Consider the following 27500-nt stretch of genomic DNA (forward strand, 5'->3'; position numbering starts at 1 on the left):
GGGGGGGGATTAATGGGAGGTATTATTGGGGAATAATGGAAGGTATGGTCAAGGGGAGATCTAGGGGATTTTTTGGGAGTATCTTTACAGAGAAGCTCTCAGGGTTTTCTGAGGGGTGGACATGTTAATGAGGGGCATGTTCAAGGGGAGATCTCGGGAATTTTTTGAGATATTTACAAAAAAAAACAATTTGCAGTCAATGGGTTGATGAAGAACTTGGGTCACAATCCCGAATTACGTTTCTAATCAATCTTTCGATTGTATATTTGAAATGTAAAATATCGTCTAAGAACCCCAGGAATCTCCTCTTAGCCATTTCCTCTCAACATGCCCTAAAAACTCCTCTGAAATATCTTCCGTGAAAATCTCGGCGATCCCCCTAGAAAAATCCCCCCAGTTATCCCCTCAAACCTACTTTGAGAAATGTTCCCCAGATTTCTCCGGAATTTCGTTCCAACCATACTTTCGACATCTCCTCTTGACTACACCCCTATTGACACCTGGAAGTAACCTCAAAGAACCCCTCGGGATGTCCCCTTCATCATACACTCCTTGGCAAATCCTAGAAAGATCCAGAGGGCTATCCCCAAAAGTGATCTTCAAAATCACCCGAGATCTGCCCTTCACGATCCCCTTCATCAATCCACTCCAGAAAGACCCTCAGAGCTCCCCTGGAAAGTCAACTCCAAAAAACTTTCGAGATCTCCCCTCGAGTATACCTTTCATCAATACCCCCCCAAAAAACCTCGATATCTCCCCTTACCATACCCACCACTGACCTCCACTCCCCCTAGAAAGATCCTGAGAGATGCCCTGGGAAGTTATCCCCAAGAAACCCCCAAGATCTCTCCTTGACCATACCCTCCAATAACCCCCCGACCCCACCCCCTCTAAAGACTCGGAGAACTGCCCTGCCGAGTTATCCCCAGAGAACCTCCACGATCTCCCCTTGACCATACCCCCTCTCTCCTTCGCCCTTAAAAATACCCCGAGAGCTCCAGTATAAAGATACTCCCCAAAAACCTCCCGAGATCTCCCCTCGTCCATACCCTCCATTAATCCCCTTTTGAAAGAACCCGATAGCTCCCCTGGTAAGTTACCCTTAAGAAATTGCCGAGATCTCCCATTGACCCTCTTCAAAACACCCAATTCACGTTCAAACGCTTTTCCTCACTCTGTCTACAAAATAACCCTCCAATCAATGAATTATGGCAAATTCCAACATCAATGTTTCAATTTCTTCCCAACGCTACTTGTCGCTCATTTCAATCACCTATTTGGAGCCAACTTCTGATAATAGCCGTTTTCGTAAATGAAGTCTCCGGCCTTATTCATAATTCATCCCTTAATATACTAAAAGTCGTCCGATAGCTCTTAAGGCCGAGGGATAACTTAAATGTCATCCCTGAATATCTTTAACTATCGATCCGAGGGGGTTGGTGATTTTTTGGGCGGTTTGAGCAATCCCATGAAATATTTTGCTTGGTGTTTTTGAGTATTTCAAGTGTATCTATTCTCTTTTCCTATAGAAAAAAAAAAAAATTTATCCTTTCTCGTTCTCAAGTTTCGATCCGAGCGGTTGATGATTTTTCAGGGGTTTTGGGGAGTCTCCTGACACATTCATAAATGGCAATTGTTTGGTGTTTTCAAATATTTTGAATGCATCTTTTTTTCCCATAGCAAACGGGTAAAATAATTTCTGTTTCGTCGGGAAACGAATACTCAATCAATTGTCTTCAAATTATTCATGAAATGTTCCAAATTGATAATTTTCAATAAATACCATTAATCAACCGTTTTAAAGCTACCAAATGTCAACACAAAGTTACATTTGAGTAGTTACCGTCTCCAATACAAGAGAAAAACTGTAGTGTATTCTTCTGTTCATGGAAACTACAGCTAAAAACAGAAAACTTGAAAATGCTCCTGCAATGAGACTTTTATGCTCGGGTCCTACTACTTGTGTAGACACATGTACAGCCATACGCAAAGGGAAATGGACGCTTCGTGTCGAACCGTCAGTGTGAACGCATCAAAACATGCAATTTATCCAAAATTTGAACTAATTGCGCGGTCTCGGTAAATACTCGAGTGAATCAACCTCAATTCAACTCAAATTTATATCAAACACTTATTCCGCATCAGTGAATCGAAACTATTATTGTTACTGAATGAATTTATCGAATTTATCGAATTTATGAAATCCAAGCATAAAAATGGAGTACTTAATCAAAAATCAGGCTCCGTAGTTGAGTTCCCCGGAATGTTTTCTTTATTTCTGATACAAATATTCATTTTTTCGAATCGTTTTTCATGTAGTTTCATCCAAACACAGATATCGAAGAGTCGTGTTATGGACCGTCAAAAGCATATCCCCCTCCCTCTGGTTTGCCGTCGGGGGTAAAAATGATTAATATCCTCGTTCTTTTCATCAAATAATGTCTCAAATAATGTTTAAACCAACTAAAGAAATAATAATAAAATCACACAAAATTCAAATAATAAATCCATTTGAAAATTACATCCATCTTAAATTCAATCAAGCTATTCATCACAAAACCAAAAACAAGTCTTACGATTCCTTATAAATTAGGAATAAATAAACAATCATTTCATATTTGTGGTAAATTTTCCTGAGTGAGCTCCATTGTTGGGTCGGAAGTATCGTCTGTTCGATACAATTTGTTAACCACTTTAACAACCCTCACTACCAATCGAAGGGGGTTGGTCATTTTTCAAGGGGTTGGGGTATTCTGACAGATTGTGACACATTCTCCGATAAAAATTATTCGTTGTTTTTGGATATTTTAAATGCAATTTTTTTATTGTTCATAAAAGATGTGAATAATCGAAGTTTCCACCTCTCAGACACCCTATGCCATCTAATCTGGGCCGAAGTTGATAGATATCTGGGAGATTGAGGCAGGGTATTTTGGAATTTGAAAATAAAAATTTCAAAACCATTCTCAATTTTCATATCAATGCACAGAGCTTCACGAAACCTCACTACGGCGCTGAGTTTTCAGCTGCCAGTTTGGATGCTAGATTCAGCGTCATGCAAAACATAATTCTTCTTTTTTCTTAACTTTTCCCTTTTCCATCCCCTTCACTAATGCGTCCAGAAGAAAAAACCCAGTATTCTATTTTGTCCACTTAATGGATTTATAGTGAGGACACCCCTAACACTCTAACATGTGATTCGCCATCGGGCATCCGTCGATCCCGCGTTCCTGATTCCTTCAACTTCACCTCTGATTAAGTCCAAAAGATGCTTCCCAATGAATAGTTCCACAGGACTTTTCGAACCAGACTTTCACCCCCAGCTTCAACGTGAAGTTTAATTGTTGGATTCTGAGATACCCTCTACATTGATCCATGTTATGAACTAATGAAATCATTCTGTAGTTCAGTTCAGTTATATATAACACCATTAGGTTATTCGTTCAACACTAGGAACCCATATCGCAGTTTTAATGACGTAAAATTTACATTTTTTCCCACTTTATCAACTTAGTGATCCACCACTTAATTCAATAACCAGTAATTTCATCACTGGGACTGTAAAAGCCCATTATTGTCATAATGGATTTTTATTGCGGTTCCTAAGTGGGCTACTAACAGGCTGCTTAATTTCCATCCAGATTATTCAATTTATTTCATAATGAACATACCCGCAGTGTCTAACTGAGGGATTAAATTTCTGAGTAACCGTTTCATCCATCAAATACAAATTTTCAATGAATGATATTTGTGAGAGATTATTAGCTGGAATTTTCATCTTAGAGGTTCCATAATGCAGTCACTGACGGTAAATCTACCTAAAATCAATCGATGAACCTGTTCATCATTCATTGATAGTATCGTTGTGATATTTCATATGTAACTTTAGATATCCTTTTAGAGTTCTTGAAGGCCACGCTGATGCTGTAACCACTTTGGCTTTTACCCCTGATTCACTGTATATTGTGACAGCCTGCAGTGAAGGCAGTTGGAGGGTCTTTGATATTGAGAGAAATTCTGCGAGCAATTTTCTAGTATGTGAAGCTGCTCATGATCTTGGAGTGCAAGGATGTGATTTTAGCTCTGCAGCCGCTCCCTTCACTGTTGCGGGTAACGAAATATTTAATAATCGTCAAAATACAATTTTAATCATTGTATTACTCAGAATTCAATTTCAAGGCATGCGGCAGTCTTCTACGGACGATCACTCAAAATTTTACGTCCTTGCAACCTGTGGAAATGATTCCCTTGTTAAATTGTGGCAAATCACTGTTCTACTTAATCAAACTGATGAACCTGATAACGAGCCTGTTGAAGAAGATTCAGAACTGGGAAGATTGACTGCGAATGGCGTTTCCTATATCGAGAAAAAAGTTCTAGCTGGTCATGGCGGTAATGTAATGGACGTCAGATTCGCACCGGTCCATGGCGAAATCCTTGGCAGTGTTGCAACTGATAGGACAGCTAGACTCTGGAGTGTTGTGAGTCATATAAACTTGAAAGAGTTTGAATTTGTTATTTACTTTTCTGGAGTCGATACCTGAGTGGGAAAACGATATGAATCAATTCTATTTCAAGTTGAGTTTTTAATACGTATATTTCCAAATCTATGGGTCATAGGAAAATTCGTACGTAAATGAACTTTACAGAGTGAAACGAGAGCAATGAAGAAGATCTTTATGAAAGTTTTAATTTTATTGCTTTCAAATTGCGAGATAACTATTAAAATATACCAGTGTAATGAACGCATGCAGTGGATCAGATGGGAACGTTACCCTGTGCATTTGCGACATCTTTAGGATTTCCCTCTAATCGTTAGGAAGTTGTAGAATTTTTCGGAATTTTCCGAATGCATCTCGCAATATCCAAAAGTGTCAAATTGTTTAAATTGATCTAGAACCTTGGAAAATTTTCTAAAATTTTTGAAACTGTTGAATATACTCAATGGTTTTTTTTAGCATAGGTTTTAGAAAACGCAGAAAATTAAGAAAAAAATGTTTCCATAGTGATAGAGAAGAACGATTTGTCTAATATAAGTGTTGTAGAAAATTGTCATGAAGCCACGGACTCTCTCAGATGTTGTGTAAAGTGCGAAAACTCAGGGTGCATTGCACACCACAAGTCTCGCATCCTTGCCATGAATCCCTCCTGCGCCGGCTCACTGACCTGCCAATATTGCATCAGGTCCTCCGTGAGTTCCTCCGCCCATTTAATCCTTCTAACGGGTTGTTACCGTCGGATCCAGATCATTCCCCTCTCAACCGATCCGCAGTCCCCATCCGAGAGGGACCGGTTGAGGGGGCCCTGCCGCGGTTCGATGATGGAACCCAGTACAGGTACCGCCGGGTGGTTAGTTCGATACCACTGTTATGTACAGAATTTCGATAATGATGTTGTTAAAATTTGTTTCGACAGGAGAGTCTAAATTCTACGTTAGTCCACTGGAAAGTCGACGCTGACCGCCCAAAATTCCACTATGTAGAAGGTCACTCATATTAGTCATAAGACTTAGTTGCTCCGTTGCCAGGCCATATAGCTAAATCAGCGAGAAACCCCTCGTTTGAGAAAGTTGGGCGCAAAGAAATAATGATGCAGTAGTCAGTCGCCGATGAACTAAGAGGGATTCAAAACAAATTTCGACTCCTGCGTTATTCCTTCGCCACCCCAACTCCGATTTCGCAACCCATAGTCTTGGGAACCTACTGTTCGGTAAACCGAGGTGTGGCTGATTAAAGAGCTTTTCGCATACATTACAAAGTTTCGTGTGTTCAAGAAAACTACATCCACCTCCGTAGTCGTGAAGTGTGTTGGAGCGTTCTATACTCGGGGGTCACTTGCTGGACTCATTTGTTCTCAAAGTAGACTGCTACGAAATAGTGAATTACAATAAACTCTTGACTGTTTAAATGTAAATGGGCACAATGAAAAACTAAAGTGCTACACTTGTTAATTGCTGTCGACTGGATATAACTCATTGACTAACTGAAAAATTGGAATATCTGTTCGTTACTTTAACCGAACGATCAACCAGAATAATAAAAGTTCTCAGTTCGTTCTGTCCACCTAATCCTAGAGCCTTTCGTAAAATCGTTATAGAGTGTACAATAAAATTGTTTGCAATAAATGATAGAGGGGAGGCATCATCACAACGTATCCTGGCCAAGGAAAATTCTCCTTTAAATTAAAATTAAACCTGCTCATATTAATAAATTCGGAAATAAGTGACCTTACAAAAATCCTCATTTCGCTACAGAAGGCCTAATACGATATAACATTTCAAAATTATAAACTGTTCTCGAAAATTTCGCTAAATAAACCTAAATATTCAAATTCAATAAATATTAATAATTCACAGACCTCTCGTCTATTTTGAAGTAAGCAATAATTCTTGTGACCAACGGTGATACGACGGGTGGAGACGTCAGTAGGAGATGTTTTAACTTCAAAGGTAGGGGGATTCATCCATCCGGGGATTGCTTTATCATGCAGAAAAATTATCAGTCATGGTAGAAAAATCCTAAATTTTAGATTTGTGAAAATAGTCCTCCGTCTGTTCCATAAAATCACCATGGTTGTTGCGAACGTGCCGGGCGATGGATTCGTCACCCTCCCTAAGCCTGATTATTATTATTATTGTTATTATTATTTTTTACTCGTAAATGAGATCGCTGAACGATCCTCGAGGGTTCCGACTTCACCTCGAAGGCCGCCCAGCAACCTAAGTGATGCAAGCACTTCCTAATCGCTCTGAAATAGTGCTCCCTCTAACCAAAGGGTGAGCTCTATTCCAGTCCAGAATTATGCTACCTAAGTAGACGGAGGGACCCGAGGATGACTGCCTTCTGCATCTGGCCAGCCAAACTGAAGTCTTGACGCCTACAGGCCGGGATGGTTTTGAGCGCAGATGTGAACGACTCTCGCAAGCTGATGAACGTCCACAGGAGCCTGCATCCGCGCTCTTCAAATGCGCGGGCTCTCTGGTTATCATTATTATTATTTGTCGGAATTTGGCGCCTACTCCAGTTCTCTATCCTACCATTACTTTACTGCTTTGTATAGATGGGGCGCATGCGCCGATACGCGCTGTGGATACGTGCTGTGGTGCGAGACACTGTACTTATATTCTAGAATACACCTTCATTATTACAGTTAATCTATGTTTAATTATTTTGATATCCTGAAGATCCTCAAGTATCAACAGGTTATGGGACTCTTCACGCATTAACTGCGATTTGGAGATTAAAAGTGAAAGTGAACAAATAAAAAAAAAACTGAGTCATTGGCGCGTGGCGTTGGGCGGACTTCGAGACACTGTGTGAGTGTTGAGAAAAAAAAGGAAGGATCGACAGGGATGAATGAAGGGACACACGGGAGTAACATCCCAAACAAAATGAGTAAGTACAAAGTGAAAAATTAATAAAAGTGAATGAAGTGTCGGGGAAAGGACATAATAAAGATCAGCAGGACTGTGAGGTTGGAAAAGTGGCGTCACAACCTACATGGCCCACGCCGACGTCATGAAATAAAAAGGGACCTGAAAAATGAATCAAAAAAAAAATTCCTAAATAAAAGATTAAAAATTATAATAAATGAAAATATATCATTGAAGGTGCGACTAGAGTAATCAAAAAAATAGTAATTAATTTTGTATTAATCTGGGGAGGAACGACGCACAGCGGGTGCGCGCGCAGCACGGGTGAGTCGATGGGGAGAGACAAGGCTGTAGCAACGCGACGAGCTCGAGCAATTAAATAAGGATAGATATAGTGCGCGCGTAAACGGTATCATCTCATCGTCTCTCACGTGTGAGCGCGGTAAATTCAAACAAAGATGGAAATTATCATTTCAAATTTGATAAATGAATAAATTCAAAAGGTGTGCGAAACTAAATCTATTGAAACTCTAATATTTTAATAAATTATTACGTGAAATGGGTGACGACCTGCAACAACTCTGGAGCAAACTCACCAATGATTTTCAATTGGATGTACTCCATGAGGGAGAATCCATTACATTATTGATACACGGGGAGAGACTCAGGGTTATTCCAGGAACTGGTTCTGGTTACAGAACAGGTGAGATTAGGAAGGGCATCTAAAAATATAAATTGATGCGAAAAGAGATTCAATCAAATAAATTGAATAAATTGAAAATACTAGTTAAATTGAATAGATTCGAATACAAATCATATTAAGACTCTGGAGAGTTAACCGGTGAAAGAACACTGATGTTCGGGGTTCGGAATATTTTCATATTTTGAAAGTTTCGGTTCGCTCTGTGGTTAGCCATACTGAGGTACAGTTGACTGATCCCAGAGCACTCGATTCTGGCATAATTTATTAATGCAAATGACTTATTTTAATTAGATAAGAGAATGATTGAGGAACAGTGGAGTTCTTTGGAATCATGGTATAAAGGGAGGATCCTCGCAGGACAAGTTACAGTTATGTCACGAATTACCCCAGAGCAGAGCCCAATCATGTCACAGGGAGATCAGAATGGTAAAGAAGATCAGACTGATCTGGGAGGTCAAGAAGATATGCAAAGTCACAAAGGCAGTGAAGATGAAGGGAATGAACACATGGTTGGAGTCTCAATACCTGACAAAGGGAAACCAAAAATCATTAGTGATGTATCAGCTCAGATAAAACTTATTGATCCTAACTCCATCATCGAGAATTCCAATCAAAAGAAGATTAGAGACACCAATAATTCAGGGTCAAATAAAATATGGGAGACAGTTAGTGCACTCACTGACAGCCTAAAAAGGACTTGAACGTCATGTGAATGTAGAGGTTGGGAATTATTTAGTGTAGGCGATTGAGATTTCGAGGAAGCATGATCAGACAATGATGGAGATGGAAAGCAAAAGACAAAAGATAATGAATGAACAACTAGCCCAACTAAAGGAAATCACTGCAAACTTTCTTAAAATCTGTGGAGCTAATATTCCACGGACTGAAGGGGGAAATGGCAACACAGGTGCAAAAAGTAGTGAAATTGCTGGTCGGATAGAGGGGGAGCGTCAAGGGGAAGATTTACAAGTCAATAGTGGAAAGTCTGGTAAAGATTCTATGAAAGAATTAGCAGAAGCAATTAAACTAAGTCTATCGAGTAAAGATTCAGGAATAAGAAGAAACTATGTGTTTGATAGTCAAATGAAATATGAACACTTTTACGATTACTTTCAGTCAGAATTAAGGTCACACAAACTATTGCATGTAATTGATAAAACAATCGAATGCCGTGTTGATGAGAAAACGCTTGAAGATCAAAAATTTAGAGTCAGAGATATTCTTATTAACCATCTAGAGAGGAAGTATCACTCAACAATCATGAAGTATAACGATCCAGTAGATATCTGATCATCATTAAAGGAAATTAAAAGATCTGAAAATAATGTCACCTCATTTGCTGTTAGAAAAGAAATATTTAATATGGAGTTTGTAAAAGGAAGGACAACAGCTGACGAATTTCTTCAAAAATTTGAAGATACAATAGCGAGCTATGAAAATTCCCTGGGCGCAAATCCTCTATTTGAAGACGAAAAGAAAGACGCACTACTCAATGCAGTAATGGTATCAATACACTCAGTTCAAACACATGAGAGGACAGCAAAATTACACAAACTACCACCTCTCACGTATGATAAGCTTTATATTATTGTTACGGAAGATGAAGCCACAAATAAACAAGTTAGGGGGACAAAAAGGACATTCGTGCAGAAAATTTTGCTGGAAAAGCCAGATGGTGTTATGATTGTGGGAGTTATGATCATATTGCTTTGTATTGTCCTAACAAAAGACAGAACGTATGCTACAAATGCAATGGAGTTGATCACAAAGCAAAAGACTGTTCATCAGGTGACAGATCCAACAGTCAGTCGAGGGGTAGCTACAACAATTCTAAATCGAGGTGGTATTATTCTTAGGATGGCATGGGTCGAGGTACCATCAGAGGTGGAATCAAAAGGAAGATCGAAAGTGGAGGTCAGAATACTGCTAAACGAGAACGATTCAATAATGACAGGGGGTCTGGCAGAGGTAGAAGTCAATCGAAGTACCAAAGGTCCAAGACATGGACAAGGACAACTTCAGCTAAGAATGGAGACAAATCATCTGATGGTGACAATGACCAGAATGAAGGTAAGAGAAGAAATAACATCTAAACCGATGAAACAAAAAATTCTATGAAAACTGAATATGAAAAGATACAAGGTAATGCTTTATCTGTGGATACAATTAATGACAATAGTGGAAATTTGTTATCGAAATTCTTAGCTGACTCAGGGGCCACCGAACATATGTCCAATTCGAAACTCATTTTTAAAACATTTGATGAGAACAGTGGGGGGGTGATTAGATGCGCTAATGAAGATAAATCAGCAGATTTAGGAACGGAGGGAGTGGGAACCGTAGAAATAGAGTTGATGGACGGGAATAGGTTAGAAATCGACTTAGTAATCTTTGCTGAAGCATTACAGGCTAATTTTTTGTCTTTAAAGAAATTTGCTGAAATGGAGCTGGCCATCTATCTAGATGACAAACAAATAGACATTCTTGATCCGATATCCAATCTGTCAATTCTTGAGGCTGTGTATAAAAAACCCTATTGGGTCATAGAACTAGAAACAAGGGAAAGTAAATCTGATTCTGAGGAGATTAGAGAGGGAAAGAATAGAAGAATAACAGCATATCTAGCTGAGAGTGTCACAGAAGGGGTTAGATACAACATTCGGAGTGTTACTATACAACAACAAATTGAACCAATCGTAGAAAACGTTAATGATTATAAAGAAGAACCAAAAGAAAATGAAATCACAACAGAAATTGATTTGAGCTCAGAGAAAATTTTGAATGAGAAAAATAAAGTCACTAACAATAAACCCATGTATGAACACTCGAATTTTGACTATACAATATGGGACAGAAATTTCCATAATGTTGATGAACTACCATTTGAGGAACCCATTGAAGCGTTAAATTCATTCAAAGTCGAAGACAACAAATTCCGGAAACACAATAGGGCAATGCTATGGCATGTCAGATTCGGACATGCATCAATTTCTTATCTCAAAGCTTTACAATTGAAGTATCCAGAAAACAAAGAATTAAATGCAGCTATCTTTGATGACTCAATTTCGGATTGTGAAGTCTGTTTGGCTTCAAAATTTAATAGACTATCATTTCCTGCGACACGCAGCAGAGCTACAGCTTCTTTACAGATTATACACTCTGATGTAATGGCACCCATATCCCCAATAACACATGCTAAAGGTTATAAGTTCATCTCACTATTCATTGATGATAAGACTAGATTTGCAATGGCACACCCAATGAAAGCTAGAAGCGAAACTGGTCACTGTCTAGAAATGTTCGTTAGAAGCGCGAGAAATTTGTTAGGTTATGACGCGAAGGTATGCTATTTGAGATCTGATCGCGGAACAGAATTTATAGGAGGATTCACTATTGAAGTGTTGAATAAACTACGTGCGAAATTACAATTAGCATGTCCAGACACTCCTGAGCACAATGGAGTAGCCGAGAGATTCAATCAAACGATGCAGAAAAAGGTTAGGACGTATATGTTTGATGCGAAGCTTCCTGAAAACATGTGGGATCTTGCACTGTCATCTGCAGTGTATGCCTACAACAGAACTCCACATAAATCGAATCAAACGTAGAGCCCATTAGAAGAATTTGCTCCAAATTATAACTTTAACATTAATCAAATTAAAAGATACAGGTCCGTAGCTTACATTAAGGTTCAAAGAAAAACAGGACCAAAGTTCAGGGCTCAGGGTGTGAGAGGTAATACTGATTGGATACACTCCAACGGGGTATCAGTTTTTGAAACCAGAAAACGGCAAATTTTATGAAAGTAGACATGCAAGGTCTAACGAAAAATTAGTCTATGGCGATAAATTCAACAAGAATGAGATTAAAGATTTTCTATCAAATCAAGAAGAAATTAATCAAAACGAATGGTTCCTTAAATTTAATGAGAACGCTAACTCAACTGAGGAAACATTAAAATCAGAGGGAGAGAACAAGCGTAAGAGGGGAAGACCCAGAAAAGAAACAATCGACTCCAAAGAAAATAAGATAATAGGTGTAGGTGAAGGTACGGTGAACACAATAAATTCGAGTCCTCTGTCAGTTGAAGAAAACGTAAATTCAGGCGTTTTCATGGCATGTATCACTCAAGAAGATACAGAAAGGTTAGATGAACTGAATGATGAATTACTAGCATCCATTAATTCAGATCCGTTGAACTACAATGACGCAATGAAAAGTAAAGACAAAGAAAATTGGAAAAGGGCGATAGCTAAAGAGGTCAATTCTATGAAGAAGAACAAGGTTTGGAGATTGGTTGATATACCAATGGTAGGAAAGTCGATAGTTGATAGAAAAGTTGATAGCAAAATGGTAGGAAAGTCAATATCGTTGACTCAAAATGGGTGTTCAAAAGGAAGCTAGAAACAAATGGAGAAATTAGATGGAAGGCTAGATTAGTAACTCGGGGCTTTAAAGATACTAATGTTTACGAACTAAGGGAGACATATGCTCCTGTCTTCAGGATGCCATTAGTGAGGGCAGTAATTGCAATCATTAATAAATATGATCTAGAGGTATGTCAATTGGATGTCAAAACGGCGTTTCTGAATGGAGAAATAGAAGAAGAAATTTATAGGGAGATTCCAGAAGGAACTCCACATACAAACAATGAAAGAATGGAAAAGGTTTGCAAAATGGAAAGGACTCTTTACGGACTAAAAATCAGTCCAAAGAGGTGGAACGTTAAGTTCACAGAAATTGCTCTTAGTGTAGGACTGACTAACTCAGACTCAGAGCCATGCTTATTTACGTGGAGAGAAGATGATAGATTCATGATCCTTTTACTTTATGTAGATGACATTTTGCTGGCCAGTAATGAAAAAGCAAACTTAAGGAAGTTAAATTAAAGTTAAGCTCTGAATTTGAAATGACTCTACTGGGTGAACCAAAAGAATTTCTTAGTATTTCAATTAGACGCGAGAGAGAAAACAGAGTGATCAGATTATCACAAGAAAAATATGTAGATAAAATTTTGAGTAAATTTGAGTTTGAGAATTGTCATTCACAAAGGACCCCAATACTAACTACTCAGGCATCCAATCGTGAAAGAACATCGAGGGAATCCGACATGGACGGGGAGTTGACAAGGTGCGATGAAGTCAAAATTAATTGTCCATACAGAGAAGTAGTTGGCAGTCTTTTGTACTTTTCTAGTACAACAAGATCAGACATATACTACACAGTCAATATCCTGAACAGACATCAAATAAATCCGACTGATGAGAATTGGTTAATGGTGCGAAGAGTATTAAGTGTAACGAACATGTGGGGATGTTCGTTAGGAACACTAAAAACGATCTGGAAACAGCGAGACTCCTACAACGTTGAATTAAAATCCGTGAGTAAGAATCCTAGAGCGAGAGAGTGAGAGTCCCTTATCCACTTCCGAGTGGCTTATTTCCGGTTAGAGTTATCGCTTCCGTTTATTAGTAAAGATTAGTAATTACGCGTCTTTGAGGGGCCAGAAAATTTATCGTGAAAAAGGGCCAAAATTATAGAGTCATCCGGTTCTTTTTATGGGGTTCACCCTATTGTTAATCTTGCGGGTAATCGAATAGGTCCGGCTGAAATGCCGGCGCTCCAATTTCGTTGGATTTTCAGGGGTTAATTGGTTACGTTTTTTTGTTTTGGGTGGAAGGTCGTTCGGAGCGAGTGCAACCATCGTCTCCAACGAATTGCCAGATTGCATTGGCATTTTCGATGAGAGAAACGAGTTGAGAAGGAATTAATAGTGANTAGTATTGGAGTCATAACAAGTGCCGGTAACTTGTCTTTTAACCCCGAAAATCCCGGAGATCCGATCCGTGGGAAGCGCCAAAGACCCTTAGTAATTATCCGAACGACAATCAGTTCGGCCTAGTCTCGCGTAATAATTAATAAAAAGGAACTAGTTTTGTGTTAGGTGATTAGAGAAGAGTTAGGTGAGATTTGAATAATCGCACCAGGTCGTGAGAGTCGCGATTAATTGTCGTTAGGTTCGCACCTTCGAGGGGCGTGTCCGCACCAATCAAAATTCGGGTGATTGAGCGGTGAATTCCGCGCTCTGAGGTGTCTCGAGACACTCGTGAGTTCGGTAGTTCGGCGTTGACCCGTGACCTCACCGGAACTAGTGCCAGTTCAGTGCCTATCTTGGGACTATAGTGCCGCTACTTGGATCATACTATCTACACGATGGCGAAGAACACCCCAAAGAGGGGTAAGAAACCCAAAGTGAGTTTTTAGTTCGGTTTATTTATTTTTCCGAATTCATTTCGGCTTTTAGTTATTCGACTACGGGGTCTTCAGCCCCGTACGTCGCATTTTATTCCGTTAAAACGGTGATTGTGATGCATAATCCAATTGTGAGGTGCCGATCCCCCCTTTTTCACTCAAGATTAGGTGGTTTTCGTGATTTTTTTGGTGGGTTATTCGAGGGGATTTCTCCCCTTTTTGGGGTTATTTCCGGCTCAAACCCGGCTCCGATCACACTGTGCATCGGCTTATTATGTTGGTTGAAGATCTTTTATGCGAATCTCTCGGAGAAAAACCCCTCCGGAGGGGATAATTAATCACGTTGAATTGCTAGAGCGCGTCCATTCCCGTTACACATGGGTTTTCGCGCGTAAGAAATTCCACTCGTGTTCAAATTGAGTTGGTTCGCGTAGATAGTTAATTAAAATTATGGTTTGTGGATCAATGTGTTCAGGGGGCTTCCCTGAGTAATTCATCTCAAGGTTTCCGAAAATTCGCTCTGCCGATTTCCGGATATTCCATTTTTGGTTTTTACGAATTTCCAGCCCATTCTCTCTCGCACGTAAACCGTGTGTTTCTCGAGGGGGAATCCCCTGCGTTTAGAATTGCGCTCAAGGATTAATTAATCTGAGGCGGCTAATTATCTAGGGAAAATGTTGTCTTCGGTAGACTCTCCCGGACATTTTGTCTCAGGGTTCGTAATTTTTGACTCTACCATTTTCGAGTTATGGCAAGTTGAGTTTTGCGGAATTTCAGCCCGTTTTGGCTAGTATGAAAAATCGATGGATGAATACGGTCTCCTCTCTCTCGCTCTCATTGTCGCTCGCATACCTTTCTCCCCAATTCTCGGAATTCTCGAGTATTTAGGGATTAACGTGTATTTCTACTCTCCCCAAATGTTTATTTCGGAATATTTGAGTTATTTATCGACGATATTAATTTCTTCGAATATTTTTTGTCAGATTAGACTATTTTCTTTTAGAGTGTGGAATTAATATTATGATTATTATTATTGTCAGTATTGGTAGTTATTAATTGTGGATTTTTCTTTTTTTTTATATTTTTTTGAGAGAATTGAAATGTCTTTTTTTTGTAAAGTTGGTGATTCTTAAATTTCAATAGTGAAACCAGTAATTATAATGACGATCTCCTTCTTTTTTTTTTTTTGCTGTTTCGCAGTTTGGACTGCCCCATTAACCCGTTTCCACCTGAAATCCACCCCTTTCTCCACAACCTAGCACACTGAGCGAACCAAGGACCGTTACCTTTCCACAAAAATCTAGTTTTCTCCCTTTTTTTGTACGTTTTAGAGTTTTTGAAATTAGTAGAGTTGATTTTGTAGATTCCTCCGGTTTGGTAATTCCGGTTAAAAATGTCCTGGCGCCCATAGATTTCTGCATTTTTGAGTTTAACTAGATTCAGGGGTAGAAGGGCGAAGGTAATAGGCATTTTAACCCCCATGAAAAATGTCACGTTACATAAGATATCTGAAAGGTACGAAATCAATAGGTCTCAAATACTCTCGGGAATACGATGACATCGAAGGCTATTCTGACGCTAGTTTTGCCGACTGCAAAAATTGCTTAACCACTTGTGGTTACGTCATTAAATTGTTTGGTGATTCTATTATTTGGAGAACGCACAAACAATCTTATTTAGTTCTATCAACATGTCAAGCAGAATATGTAGCAATGAGCAAGACAAGTCAGGAATTGCTTTCGATGTACAACTCTCTGAAGTTGATTTTGGTAGAACCTCTGTTGCCTCTGACTCTATGGTGTGATAATAGAGCGGCAACAATTGATGCGGAAACTAATGGAAGAAATCGACTAAGACACATAATTGATGTTAAAGAACATCATATAAAGAAATGTGTGAAATTGAATTTGATAAAAGTTAAGTGGATTCCATAAAAGGAGCAGTTAGCAGATTTGTTTACTAAACCTTTAGCATTCGAACTGCATAAAAGACAAGTCGATAAAATTATCGATTCCAATATTTAATCTTTTATATCTGTTTGTTCATTTAGGTCACAAAGAATCCAAGTAAAAGAGTCAAGGTGTGAATTGAAAAACTCTCCAGAGAACAACTGAAGCAGTCAGGAGTGAGTGTCGGAATTTGGCGCCTGCTCCAGTTCTCTATCCTACCATTACTCATATTTTACTGCTTTGTATAGATGGCGCGCATGCGTCGATCGCCTTAGCAATAGTGACTGTGCGACGCACTTGACTTCGATACGCGTGTGGTGCGAGACACTGTACTTATGTTCTAAAATACACCTTCATTTTTAAAGTTAATCTGTGTTTAATTATTTTGATATCCAGAAGTTCCCCAAATATCAACATTATTATTATTATTATTATTATTATTAGTATTATTATTTTCATTTTTTTTTTACTCGTAAACGAGATCGCTGAACGATCCTCGAGGGATCCGACTTCAACTCGAAGATCGTCCAGCAAGCTAAGCGATGCAAACACTTCCTTATAGCTCTGCAATAGTGCCCCCTCTAACCAGAGGGTGAGCTCCATTGCAATCCAGAATCATGCTGCGTAAGTAGACGAAGGGACCCAAGGATGACTGCCTTCTGCATCTGGCCAGCCAAATTGAAGGCTTGGCGCCTACAGGCCGGGATGGTTTTGAGTGCAGATATGAATGACCCCTTCATTCCTCCAAGAGAGCCAATGATAAGGACAACCAACTTTACTTTAAATCCTCTGTTTATTTGACGTAGCTCAAACAGGAGTGATTGGTATTTGAGCCGTTTCTCCTCTTCTTTAACTGTGATGTTGCTCTCAGCCGGAGCTGAGAACTCAATCACAGATGATTTTGTCATCAAAATCGAAGAGGACGATGTCAGGCTTCGTCGCAACGACTGGCCCGACAGTTGCCAACGAGAAATTCCAGTAAATCTTACCCCTCTCGTTCATGATAACGGACTCAATATCTCCTGGAGCATACGGCAGCAGTGGTGTTCTGTCTATCCCATAAGAGTGCCGCAGATGGAAATACAGCACTCTCAAAGCCGCATTATGTCGATAGATATAACTCGTGATGGCATATGTCGGGCAAGCCGATAAAAGATGCATCAGAGTTTCCGGGGACCGCTTGCAAGCCCGACATCGAATGTCTGAAATTTGCAACCCCATAACATGACTTCGATAGACTAGGGTGTTTACCACGGCATCCTGGCAGGCGCAAATGAAACCCTCAGTTTCGGAAATCAAGCCAGCTGACTTCAAGAAAGAGAATGTCAACTGGACGGAGAGACCTTACTCCTCCACATGGCGGAAGAACACGCCATGCATGGGCCTATCAACGTGCTGGCGGAACAAGTTGGACTGTTCCGCCGTCTTGATGGTTGCTACGCCGAGATTTGGCCATGAAGGCTAATGAATCACCAGCCAACTGACCATTTCAGCCACGACGAAATTCCAAACCGAGGGACGCCGCTGCGGTATCTGTTGCCTTATATAGGAAGGCTTGAACCCCAAGCAGCTCATGATCATGCACGAACTCCAAGTGCGGATCCAAACCATTCATAACGTCACAAGCTAAACCGAGGTCTAGACGATCATGTAGAGCCTCCAAACTGAGAAGTCCCCGTCCCCCACTCTCCCGCGGAAAATATAACCGCGGACTCGAAGAGCGTGGATGAAGACTTCTGTGGATATTCATCATCTTGCGGGTATCTCTGTCCAGCTGCTCCCGCTCAAATCTACTCCATTTAAGAACTCCAAAGGAGTAGAGAAACACCGGGACAGCGAACATGTTCGACGTCGCGACTTTATTTTTTCCGGAAAATTCGAACTTCCAAACTTTTCTGAGCCGCCGCCGATATTCCTCGCAAAGAGCCTCTTTGGCTTCCACAGTTTCCACTACGGAACGCTGATTGAAGCCAAGATATCCATATGACTCTTCGGCGCCAAGATGATGTATGACGCTTCCATCCACAAGCTGAAGATCATCCACCTCGCCACCAACCTTGCCCCTCTTCATATGGAAGACGGCGTACTTGTCCAATCTGAAAATCATGGCGACCGCACGTGAATACATTGCGACAGTATCAAGCTGAAGCTTGAGTTGCCGCTCTCCTGAGGCAAACAACTTCAGGTCCTCCATGTAAAACACATGACTGACCTGATGCCTCCTATCACCGGGTTTTCCGGCTTGGTACCCTCCAACACAACGCAGCGTAACAGATAGCGGCATTAGTGAGATGCAAAATAATAGAGGACTCAGAGTATCACTCTGAAAGAGTCCTCTTCTATACTGCACCAACCTCGAAGTCAGCTTACCCTCACCAGATGTTATGGTGAAGCGCGTTCTCCAAAGTGGTGCAAGATCTTTGATACACCTCACTATGTGGTCCTCTACCGTAAGGCAATCCAATAGTAGGAAAATGAGTTTATGACTCGTGCTATCGAATGCCTTGCTATAGTCGACCCAGGCAACTGACAATTTGCTATGGTACTGCCTCGAATCGCGCAATACGCAGCGGTCGACAAGCAGACCTTCCTTGCAACCTGACATATTATTATTATTATTTACTTTTATTTATTCATCAATGAGATCACTGAATGATCCTCGAGGGCTCCGACTTCACCTCGAAGACTGCTCAGTAAACTAAGCGATACAAACTTTTTCTAATCGCTCTGCAGAAGTGCTCCCTCTAACTAGAGCGTGAGCCCTACTGCAGTCCGGAATCATGCTGCGTAAGTAGCCGAAGGGACCCAAGGATGACAGACTTCTGCATCTGGCCAGCCAATATGGAGACATTCCGCCTGCAGACTGGGATCACTTGGAGCGCAGGTACAAAAGACGGCTTCATTCCGCCGAGACAATCAATAATGAGGACAATCAACTTGACCCTGAACCTCCGGTTCAGCTGATGTAGCTCAAACCGGAGAGGCTGGTATTTGAGCCACTTTTCCTCTTCCTTCATTGATATATTGTTCTCGGCAGGAGCCGAGAACTTAACGACATAGATGATTTTGTCATCAAAATCAACGAGGACGAGGTCAGGCTTCGTCGCCGCGATAGGCCTGATGGTCGCAAACAAGAAGTTCCAATAAATATTACACCTCAACATCCCCTGGAGCATAAGGTAGCACCGGCGTCTTGTCTATCCCATGAGAGTGCCGTAAATGATAATACAGTACTCTCAAAGCCGCATTATGACGGTAGATATAACTCGTGATAGGTCAGATAAGCCGACGGAAGATGCATCAGATTTTCCGGGGACTGCTTGCAAGCCCGACACCTAACATCCGGAACTTGCAACCCCATATCACGACTTTGATAGGCCAGGGTGTTTATCACGACATCCTGATACGCGCAAATGAAACTCTCAGTTTCGGACATGAAGCCAGCCGAATTCAAGAAAAAGAAAGTCAAGTGGACGGACAGCCCCTGCTCCTCCACATGACGGAAGAATACGCCATCCATGGGCTTCTTAACGTGCCGGCGGAGCAAGGTGGACTGCTCCGCCTCCTTGATGGTCGCTCTGCGCCGAGATTTAGTAATGCTGGCTAATGAATCATGAGCCAACTGACCACCTCGGCCACGACGAAATTCCAAGCCGAGAGCCTCAACTGCAGAATCCGCTGCCTTATAGAGAAAGGCTTGAATCCCATGAAGCTCATGATCATGAACAAACTCCAAGAAAGGATTCAAGCCATTCATGACGTCACAGGCCAAGCCAAGGACCAAGCGCTCATGGAAAGATACTAGACTGAGAAGTCCTCGTCCTCCACTGTCTTGCGGGAAGTACAAATGCGGACACAAAGACCGGGGATGCAGGCTCCTGTGGATGCTCATGAGCTTGCGAGTATCTCGGTCCAACTGCTTCAGCTCATCCCTCCTCCATTTGAGCACGCAAAAGGAGTAGACAAGAACTGGAACAGCGAACATGTTTGTTGCGGCTACTTAGTTTTTTCCGGAAAGTTCGGACTTCCAAACTTTCTGAAGCCGCCGGCGATACTCCACACGAACAGTCTCTTTGACTTCCTCAGCCTCCACTACGGATCGCTGACTGAAGCCAAGATACGTATAAGACTCTTTAGCGTCAAGATATCCAATGACACTTCCGTCCACCAATTGGAGATCCCCTATTCCATCCCCAAACTTCTCCCTTTTCATATGGAAAACTGCGCACTTGTCCAACCCGAAACTCATACCGATTGCTCGAGAGTACACCGTAACAACATCAAGCTGGAACTTGAGTTGCCGCTCCCTGGAGGCAAATAATTTCAGGTCATCTATATAGAATATATGGCAAACCTGATGCTTCCTGTCACCAGGTCTCCCGGCTTGGTACCTACCAACAGCACATAAAGCAACAGAAAGGGGCATCAGCGAGATGCAGAACAGGAGAGGGCTCAAAGTGTCACCTTGAAAAACTCCTCTCTTCTATTGCACTAACCCTAAAGTTAGCCGACCCCCACCAGATGTTATGGTGAAGCGCGTCCTCCAGAGCGGTGCAAGGTCTTTAAGGCACCTCACTATATTAGCGTGTACCGCAAGACACTCCAACAGCAAAAAGATAAGCTGATGGCTCGTGCTGTCAAATGCCTTACGGTAGTCAACCCAGGCCACTGACAGGTGTCGATGATACTGCATCGAATCGCGCAATACACAGCCATCGACGAGTAAACTCTACTTGCAACTTGACAGCGACCGCTTTGCCCCGCGCTGTTCGTAGATCTGCTGCCACATTGGCCGTATATCATGCAAGATACGATCATTCAAAACCGCCGTGAAGAGTCTGTATAGCGTATTCAAGCACGTTATTGGCAGATACCTCGCTGGATTGGACAAGTCTCCCTTCTTCGGAAGCAGCGCAGTTCTCCCCTCCACCAACCACTCAGGAATCGAGGCACTACCATCGATGTACGACGTAAATATCCGGGCAAGATGGCTATGAATAGAGGTAAACTTCTTCCACCAAAAGGCATTGATACCATCTGGACCCGGCGCGGCATGGTTCTTCATACATCATAGCACAATTTGAATCTCCTCCTGAGTGACTGGAGTGAATTCCGCATGCTGCCGCTGATGTCCTTGACAGAATGCGCGAAACTCCTTAAGGGCTAGAATTTTCATCATGAGATGAGGAACTTGACCATACAGTCCCCCCCCAGAATTCCTCAAGCTGCTCGACCGAAGGCATCTTGTCGGGCGCAGGCGCTAGTGGATCCAACCCACGGTTGGGTTCGCAGTAGAAGACGGAATTGTCCACCACTCGCCGCAACCGCTTCTCTAGGGACCGCTTTGTAGCCCCTAGAACTCGTACTCTCTCGACAAATCTCTCCTTGATAACAAGGAGGACTACCTTATTCAGTGTGTGATGATGATCACGCAAGTTTGCAGATATTTTGCGAATGCGGGACGTGAAATGTCTACCAATCACAAGGAAGTCAATCACACACTGAATTTGCGACGCCTGCTTCCAAGCCTCTTCGATTTTCCCCTGGAGCTGCGCAATTCGCCTTCTCATCTTCAGCTCAAACGCCCCCCTCGCAAGGGCTCGCGGCTTTAGACGGAGCGCTGCATCATATATAGCCCAGTTCAAGTCGAGCAAGTCAACGTCCGGAGGAGCACGACAATCAATACCTCATTCTCCAACGCCAGATGTCCAGGCCGAATACAGAACTTCCCCATGACTCTCTCCTCCCTTGATCCCATACCCCTCGAAGTTCGCTCCGGCACCTCATCACTATGCTGAGTAGGCTGCTCCGGCTGAGGATGGTCGCCTCTGACAGAAATCCGAGAGAAATGACCACCAGACAACCGCCGCGGAACAACGAGCAAATCATATCCCTGTCGACGCAAGCGACTGGCCTAATCTCGAACATGTTGCGTGGTACAATGTGAATACTCGGGGTGCATCGCACACCAAAAGTTCCGCATCCTTGCCATGTCTAAGGACAAGGCCAAATCGGCATCCTAAGGACAGCCAAGTCGTTACTATTGGATCCAGATTTGTCACCCCTCCCAACTGATCCATGGTCCCCATCCGAGAGGGACCGTTTGAGGGGAGCTCTGCCGCGATTCGATGTTGGAACTGGGTATTCGAAGTTACGGGTGGTTAACCCGGAACTAACACAGCTATTGCAACAGGATGGGGCACCATCCTGCTGGGCGATGGACACGCCATCTTCCCTAAGCCTTTATTATTATTGTTGTTATTATTATTATTATTATTATTATTTTTATTATTATTATTATTATTATTATTATTTTTATTTTTAACTCTGTCAAGAGATCGCTGGGTGATCCTCGAGGGCTCCGACTTAAACTCGAAGACCACTCAGCAAGCTAAGCGATACAAACATTTCCTAATCGCTTTGCAGCAGTGCTCCCTCGAACCAGATGGTGAGCTCTACTGCAGTCCAGAATCGTGCTGCCTAAGTAGACGGAGGGACCCAAGGATGATAGCTTTCTGCATCTGACCGGCCAATATTGAGGCATTCCACCTACAGGTCAGGATAAATTCGAGCGCTGATAAGAAAAACTGCTTCATCCCCCCTAAAGAGCCTATGGTGAGAACAATCAACATGACTTTGTATCCTCGGCTAAATTGGCGTAGCTCATACAGGAGTGGTTACTACTTGAGCCGTTTCTCCTCTTCTTTCACCGTGATATTGCTCTAAGCTGGAGTTGAGAATTCAATGACATAAATGATCTTCTCATTAAAATCGAAGAGGACGACATCAGGCTTCATTGCAACGATTAGCGTGACAGTCGCAAATAAGAAGTTGTAGTAAATCTTACACCTTTCATTCACGATAACGGAATCACTATCCCCTGGAACATATGGCAGCAGTGGTGCTCTGTCTATCCCATAGGAGTGCCGCAAATGAAAATACAGCACTCTCAAAGCCGCATTATGACGATGAATGTAACTCGTGATAGCATATGTCAGACAAGCTGACAAAATGTGCATGAGAGTTTCCGGGGATTGTTTGCAAGCCCGACATCGAGTGTATGGAACTTGCAGCGCCATAACCTGACGTCGAAAGACCAGGGTATTTATTACACCACCCTGGCACGCACAAATAAAACCCTCCGTTTTGGACATCAAGCCAGCTGACTTCAACAAGGAGAAAGTCAGCTGGACGGACAAACCCTGCTCCTCCACGTGGCGAACGAATACGCCATGCATGGGCCTATCAACGTGCTGACGGAGCAACGTGAACTGCTCCACATCCTTGATGGTCGCCCTACGCCCAGATTTGGTCATGCTGGCTAGAGAATTACCAGCTAACTGACCATCTCGGCCGCGACGAAATTCCAAAGCGAGGGATGCCGCTGCGGTATCTGCTGCCTTATATAGGAAGGCTTGAATCCCAAGCAGCTCATGATCATGCATGAACTCCAAGTGCGGATCCAAACCATTCATAACGTCACAAGCTAAACCGAGGACTAGACAATCATGTAGAGCCTCCAAACTGAGAAGTGCTCGTCCCCCACTCTCCCGCGGAAAAAATAACCACGTACTCGAAGAGCGTGGATGGAGACTTCTGTAGATATTCATCAGCTTGCGGGTATCTCTGTCCAGCTGCTTCACCTCTACTCCATTTGAGAACTCCAAAAGAGTAGAGAAGCACCGGGACAGCGAACATGTTCGACGCGGCGACTTTATTCTTCCCGGAAAGTTAGGATTTCCAAACTTCCTGCAGCCGCCGCCGGTACTCTCCGCAAAGAGTCTCCTTGACTGCCTCAGCGTCCACTACGGAACGATGATTGAAGCCAAGATATGGATATGACTCTTCGGCGCCAAAATGACGTATGACGCTTCCATCTACGAGCTGAAGATCACCCCTCTCGTCACTGACTTTGCCCCTCTTTAGATGGAACACGGCACACTTGTCCAACCCAAATCTCATGCCAACCGCACGTGAATACGCTGCGACAACGTCAAGCAGAAGCTTGAGCTGTCGTTCTCCTGAGGCGAATAACTTCAGATCATCCATGTAAAATACATGGCTAGGCTAGGTGCCTCCTATCGCCAGGTCTTCCAGCTTGATTTCCCATAACACAACGCATTGCAACAGAGAGCGGGATCAGTGAGATGCAGAACTGAAGAGGACTCAGGGTTTCACCCTGGAAAACTTCTCTCCTGAATTGCACGAACCCTGAAGTCAGCTTCCCGTCACCAGATGTTATAGTGAAGCGCGTCCTCCAGAGAGGCGGAAGATCTTTAATGCATCTCACTATGTTGTCTCCTACCGCAAGGCATTCGAGAAGCATAAAAATGAGCTCATGGCTCGTGCTATCATATGCCTTGCGATGGTCGACCCAAGTTACCGACAGATTGCAGTGGTACTGCAACGAATCGTGCAATACGCAGCGATCGACCAGTAAACCTTCCTTGCAACCTGACAGTCCCCTCTTCGCTCCTCTTTGTTCGTGAATCTGCTGCTACACTGGCTGTATATAATGGAGGATACGCTCATTCAAGATCCCGGTGAAGAGTTTATATAGTGTATTCAGACACGTAATCGGCCGATAATTCGCCGGGTCTGTCAAGTCTCCCTTCTTTAGGATCAGCACAGTCCTCCCCTCTACCAACCACACAGAAATACACTCACCGCTGTCGAGGAAGGGCGTGAATATTCGAGCCAGATAGACATGCACAGAGGTAAACCTCTTCCACCAAAAGGCATTAATACCGTCGGGACCCGGAGCGGCGTGGTTCTTCATACCTCTCAAAGAAGATCGAACCTCGTCCTGAGTGACTCGCGAAAATTCCACGCGCGGCCGATGATGTTTTTGACAAAACATGGGAATCTCCACCATGAGATTCGGGACTTGACCATACAGATCTCCCCAGAACTCTTCAACTCGCTAAACTGACGGCATCTTATCCGGCGCAGTGGTAGGCGGCTCGAACCAGCAACTGGGATCGGAATGAAAGAGAGTATTGTCTACCACCCGACGCAACCGCTGTTCCAGAGACCGCTTCATGGTTCCCAGAACGTGCACTCTCTCAATAAACCTCTCCTTAACCAAGAGGAGGACTGCTTTATTCGGTGTGTGATCGTAGTAACGTAAATCTGCGGATATTTCACGAATGCGCGTCGTAAAAGTCTTACCAGCGATGATGAAGTCAATCACACACTGAATGCGCGACGCCTGCTTTCTAGCCTCATCGACTTTACCTTGGAGCTGTTCAATGCGCCTTCGCGTTTTCGCCTCAAATGACCTTTTACTTGGGTTCTGATGCTTCAAACGAAGAGCCGCATAATATACAGCCCAGTTCAGATCGAGCAAGTTGATATCCGAGGAAGGACTGCGGCCAGACCCGCATTCTCAATGGCCAGATCTTCAGGCCGGAGACGGAACTTCCCTGTGACTCTCTCTCGTCTTGCCCCTATATCACGCGAGGACCCCTGAGGCTCCTTATGGCTCTGTTGGGTCGGCGGCTCTGACCGTATATCCTCACTCCTCTGAGACACCACAAGAGGAGGAGGATCCATCAGCCCCCGTGGAACGACAAGCAAATCATATCTCTGTCGGCGCAAGCGACTACCTTGATCTCTCAGATGCTGAATTGTGAAGTGCGACAACTCAGGGTGCATTGCGCACCGCAAGCTTCGCATTCTTGCCATGTAGCCCACTTGCACCGGTACACTGTCCTGCCAAGATTGCATGAGGTCCTCCTTGCGTCCCTCCGTCCTCCTAATCTTTTGGACAGCCGGCTTGTTACCATGGGATCCAGATCGTTCACCCCTCCCAACTGAACCGCGGTCCCCATCCGAGAGGAACCGATTGTGGTGGGCTCCGCCGCGGCTCGATGACGGAACCGGGTATAGGTACTGCCGGGTAGTTAGCCCGACACCACCATGGCTGTAACGGACATGCCGGGCGATGGGTTCGCCACACTCCCTACGCCTTAAATTATTATTATTATTACTATTATTATTACTATTATTATCATCATTATTATTATTATTATTATTATTATTATTTTTCCTCGTGAATGAGATTGCTGGATGACCCTCGAGGGCTCCGACTTCACCTCGAAGACCACCCAGCAAGCTAAGCGATACAAACAAGTCCTAATCGCTCTGCAGTAGCGCTCCCTCCAACCAGAGGGTGAGCACTAATGCAGTCCAAAATCATGATGCCTAAGCAGTCGAAGGGACCCAAGAATGACAGACTTTTGCATCTGGCCAGCCAGTATTAAGGCATTGCGCCTGCAGGCTGGAATCACCTCAAGCGCAGATACAAAAGACTGTTTCATGCCGCCAAGAGAGCCAATGATTAGGACGATCAGCTTGACCCTAAAGCCGCGGTTCAACTGACGCCGCTCAAAGAGGAGCAGCTGGTATTTGAGGCGTTTCTCCTCTTCCTTCGCAGATATATTGCTCTCGGCTGGCGCCGAGAACTCAATCACGTAGATGTCTTTGTANAGGTATCGCCCTGAAAAACTCCTCTCCTGAATTGCACCAACCCTGAAGTAAGCCGACACTCACCAGATGCTATGGTGAAGCGCATCCTCCAAAGTGGTGCAAGATCCTTAATGCACCTCACGATATTTTCCTCTACCACAAGGCACTCGAGTAGCAGGAAAATGAGCTCGNACCTCTCATTCACGACAACGGATTCACTATCTCCTGGAACATAAGGCAGAATCGGCGTCCGGTCTATCCCATAAGACTGCCGCAGATGGTATCACAACACTCTCAAAGCCGCGTTATGACGGTGGATATAACTCGTCACTGCATATGTCGGACAAGCCGACAAAAGATGCATCAGAGTTTCCGGGGACTGTTTGCAAGCCCGACACCTAACATCCGGGACTTGCAACCCCATAACACGGCTCCTATAGACCAAGATGTTTATGNCACTGACAGGTGCCGATGATACTGTATCGAATCGCGCAATATGCACCGATTGTCGAGTAAACTCTCCTTGCACTCTGACAGCGACCGCTTCGCCCCCCGCTGTTCATAAATCTGCCGCCACACGGGTTGTACATCGTGCAAGATACGCTCATTCAAGACTCCTGTGAAGAGCTTATAGAGCGTATTCAGACACGTGATCGGCCGGTAATTTGCCGGGTCAGACAAGTCTCCCTTCTTCGGAAGCAGCACAGTTCTCCTCTCCACCAACCACTCAGGAAGCATCACGCTACCATCGATG

At 43.1% G+C, this 27500-nt stretch overlaps 1 protein-coding gene across 1 annotated transcript in view; it reads left to right on the forward strand.

The window, feature by feature from the left end:
* Nucleotides 1-27500, forward strand: part of LOC107037460 (WD repeat, SAM and U-box domain-containing protein 1) — a 500298-nt gene that overhangs the window by 458472 nt on the left and 14326 nt on the right. The window contains exons 9-10 of the mRNA XM_015256025.1: nucleotides 3902-4110; nucleotides 4180-4481. Coding sequence (XP_015111511.1) covers nucleotides 3902-4110; nucleotides 4180-4481 — 511 coding nt within the window. The remainder of the gene's footprint in view (nucleotides 1-3901; nucleotides 4111-4179; nucleotides 4482-27500) is intronic.

Source organism: Diachasma alloeum, unplaced genomic scaffold (genome assembly GCF_001412515.2).
Source record: "Diachasma alloeum isolate Michigan unplaced genomic scaffold, Dall2.0 Dall_scaffold_00242, whole genome shotgun sequence".
NCBI lineage: Eukaryota > Metazoa > Arthropoda > Insecta > Hymenoptera > Braconidae > Diachasma > Diachasma alloeum.